The sequence below is a fragment of the Fulmarus glacialis genome, unplaced genomic scaffold (assembly GCF_000690835.1).
Source record: "Fulmarus glacialis isolate BGI_N327 unplaced genomic scaffold, ASM69083v1 scaffold4482, whole genome shotgun sequence".
Classification (NCBI taxonomy): domain Eukaryota; kingdom Metazoa; phylum Chordata; class Aves; order Procellariiformes; family Procellariidae; genus Fulmarus; species Fulmarus glacialis.
In genome coordinates, this window is record NW_009195786.1 from 16,393 (window position 1) to 19,910 (window position 3,518).

At 41.4% G+C, this 3,518-nt stretch overlaps 1 protein-coding gene across 1 annotated transcript in view; it reads right to left on the reverse strand.

Moving 5' to 3' along the window:
• Positions 1 to 2,566: 2,566 nt before the first annotated feature.
• ATP5I (ATP synthase, H+ transporting, mitochondrial Fo complex, subunit E) overlaps positions 2,567 to 3,518 on the reverse strand; it is a 1,690-nt gene continuing 738 nt past the window's right edge. The window contains exon 2 of the mRNA XM_009588199.1: positions 2,567 to 2,592. Coding sequence (XP_009586494.1) covers positions 2,567 to 2,592 — 26 coding nt within the window. The remainder of the gene's footprint in view (positions 2,593 to 3,518) is intronic.

Sequence of the window (3,518 nt, forward strand, 5' to 3'; positions counted from 1 at the left end):
ACTTACTATAGCTGTTTAGCATCGGCTTTTTTTGGTTTGAACCTGATAATCATCTGTTGCCTGGCCAGAATGGGATGGCAGAAGAGTAATTTGGTCACTGTGGAATGGCTGTGATGAGGCTTGTGGCACCTTTCCCACTCACATGGGGATTCATCTGATGTAAGAGGTATTACAAGGACAGCTTTCTTGCCTGGCCTTGCAGCCAGGTTTTGAGGATGGTTTGGAAAGGGTGGCACTTCTGCATCATCCTGTGTGGAGGATTCTTGTACCCTAATCCCTACAGATCTGACAAACATCCTTGGCTGCAAAGGAAGAACCCATCCCCTTCACATTTAGAACCTAGCCCAGCCCAGCATTGATCAGCTAGGTTACAAGGGAGAGACATTGGCCCCAAATGCAGGACAAGTTCCAAGGGTAGGAGGGTAACAAAGGCGTGATGCAAAAGGCAACAGGAGAGTTCAGACTGAGTCATTTGTGGCCCTAGAGCTAGGCAGGACACCAAAACTCCAGGTGGCCAGCGCTGCAGAAACCCCTGTGTATGGCCGCTGCGTTAAGTGTCCTCTATGAAGAGAGACCTCTTACCCAACCACATGGGCTGGGATCCTGCTCTGTGAAACGCACTGCATCTACTCACCAGGAAGGCCAGGCTCAGCTCTGCTGGGAGCAGCCACGCTGCCCTCAGCGGGGACTAAACCAGTGCTGGCATAAATAAACACCACAGTGGAAGTAAAAGGAGGGGAAGGATGAAACTCCCCCCTCTCTGGCACACTCCACACTTTAACAAGGGGGGACAGTAGGAGCAGGTGAAGACGAGCACATTTAGCCCTCTGGAGAGCAGCAGGCCACAGCTGTTCCAGCAACTGGGTTCAACTCCAGCAACCAAGATAAAAGCACTACCAACCTCTACAGCCAGCCCTTAATGGAACAGCAGTAAAGGTATTTCAGCCTGAGGTAAATAAGCATCCTGTCATAATCAAATTTTGCTCAAGCACTGAGTCGCAGCTGAATCCCAAGTGTTGAGTTTCAGTGGTATTTCACTAGCACTTATTTCACATAACCACCATTTGACAGCTTACAGACTAGCACCACAGACATGGGCTGCGCACTAGTGTTTAAAAAAAAAAAAAAGTGTTTTCCGGCAATTCCGATCTAATTTACAGCTCCTGAAAATAAGAGGCTTTTGGAAGAATATTGGCTTTTAAGTATGCAATGCATCCTATTATCCTGAGAGGTCAGGATATGATGCATTATTTCTATTTTACAGAAATAGAATTTTGAACTAATTGGCAGTCTAGATCTTTACTTTCATTAGCATCACCTAATCACTTCAATATCATGAGGTATACATTCACGCCAGGAAGTAACTAAAAACCCAATCATGAGAACAGGTAGCTGATTTTCCTGTTCTTTTCTCCTTGAAAATATCCCATCTTAACACCTTTTCCCTGCAGTTATTATATGTGTTACACTTTCAAATCAAATTCTATTTTTTTGTATTTCATTTCCCTGTGCTCCATAGGACTGCTTTCTTTTATTAGTTGAGACCATGCACTGATAGTTAAGGATTTATTTATTCCGAAGTATAATCTAGAAGAGACTGGATATTTATTAAGAGCAATTAGCTTAATAAAACAATGTTTCCTGAAAGATTGCTATCACTTAGAAAGATTTAGATCCGAAATCACTGCTTCAGCTGTCTAATCTGCCATGTCAGAAAAAGGAAGCTAGCCATTGTCCAAATAAGAAACCAGATCCCCTGAATCTCTGAGAGAGTTACTAGTATTATTTACAGTAATAAAACCACCACCACAATCTACAGGGATAAGCTTTTCACCTTCTTCTGGGACATCTGACGTCTGCACAGCTGAGCTGAGGGCCTTAGCAGCTTTCATGCTAAAAACAGACTTAATGTCACATTAAAGGCCACTAATTTTTTAAATGTCAACTCACCTGCATAGCTAGTCACTTCCTATAAAAGAGACAGGCAACAATTTGACTTTAACTTGTTCTTAGTTTTGGGGAGCAACGTTTGACCATTTGTTAAATCTGAAAAGGTATATGCTTAGAAACATCTGACTAGTGAGTCAGCACTAATTCCTCAGATCTCAGCATGGCTTGGCAAGTCACAATCAAATTGGACTGCAGTGTCAAATGCAAGAATTGTGCAATAATCCACTGTGATAATGCAGCTGAAAAAAGATGACAGCAACTCCCCGGTCAAGCCATTTAATAAATAGGGTCAGGCAGCCAGTGCCATGCCAGCCTCCCCCACCTGACCATATATATTTAATTGCATGTATTTTCTGATCACAAACATTACCTATGAGTAACAGGTGTAGTGACTGGCTGTTGCTGGAGGATACAACAGGGTGTTTCAGCCGCAGCAATGGCCTGTCACATTCTGTAAGTAATTCTGCTGCTGTTCTGGGCAATTCACTCAAAAAATACCAACTGAAGTGTTGTATCAACTTTATTGATAGAATAGCATGCAGAGTCCACCAACCACTGAACAGTTCAGAGCCTAACCATGTATTTCCACGTGTGAAATTAAGATCCAATCTTTTGTTCATTTCAGTATGGACTCTTCACTTGCTAGAAGGGAAGAAAAAACAAACATAGTTAGGACTACTAGTCACTCCCATGCAGCACTAAAATACACAAAGCATTAGTGGGATCAAAGGCTACCTTTAAGTACGCAACTTGTTTCTAGCCAGTTTTTATGATTCTCGCTTCTTCTTATTCAAAAGAAGTGTATTTCAATGCTTAGGGGTAAAGGCACTTCTTTGGCTTACTTATTAGTAAATGACAGTTTCCTGAACTGACAATTCAAAGAACCCCAGAAAAAGCTATCATCATGGATAAGTCCAGTTATCCATCTTCAACAACTGCATTGCACTGAATGAAGTTTTAACAATTGCTTTTCTAACTGGAAAACCACACCAAAACCACTGTTGGGAAAGCAGACTGGTCATCTGTGTGCCACTTTTAAATAGACTAAACATTCTAAAGAAATAATCACAGAATTCCATTATTAAGTGGAGTAGCAACACCGCAGCACAACCTCTATCTCCAAAAATACAGAAAGTTTCAACTAAAGCAGAAAACACCTAAAAGACCCATTTATTTAGTCCATGACCAATAGAGACTAGATATTTAAGATGGTAAACAGCTGTGCAAAATAGCTTTATCTCTAGTAAGCAATACAATTCACCAACTTGCGTATTTGATTTTTTGTATGTGTAGTTCATTTAACTTTACAGGGTTTTGTCAACATTAGTCTTCTTCAGGACAATGCAAATGTCACTATTTCCCACTGTGTAGCTGCACCAAGAACAGCTTGAGTTATTAATCAATTTTCTTAAAGTTCTTCTTAACTGTAAGTCCACCTAAAAAAAACCTAGGTGAATTCAAGCTAGAGAGCACACTCCTCTGTAAGGTGGGGAGGGGGAGGAATCTTCTGTTAGAAATGCACAGGGGACCCAAGAAATAATCCTAAGGACGAGAGAAAGCCTGCTACA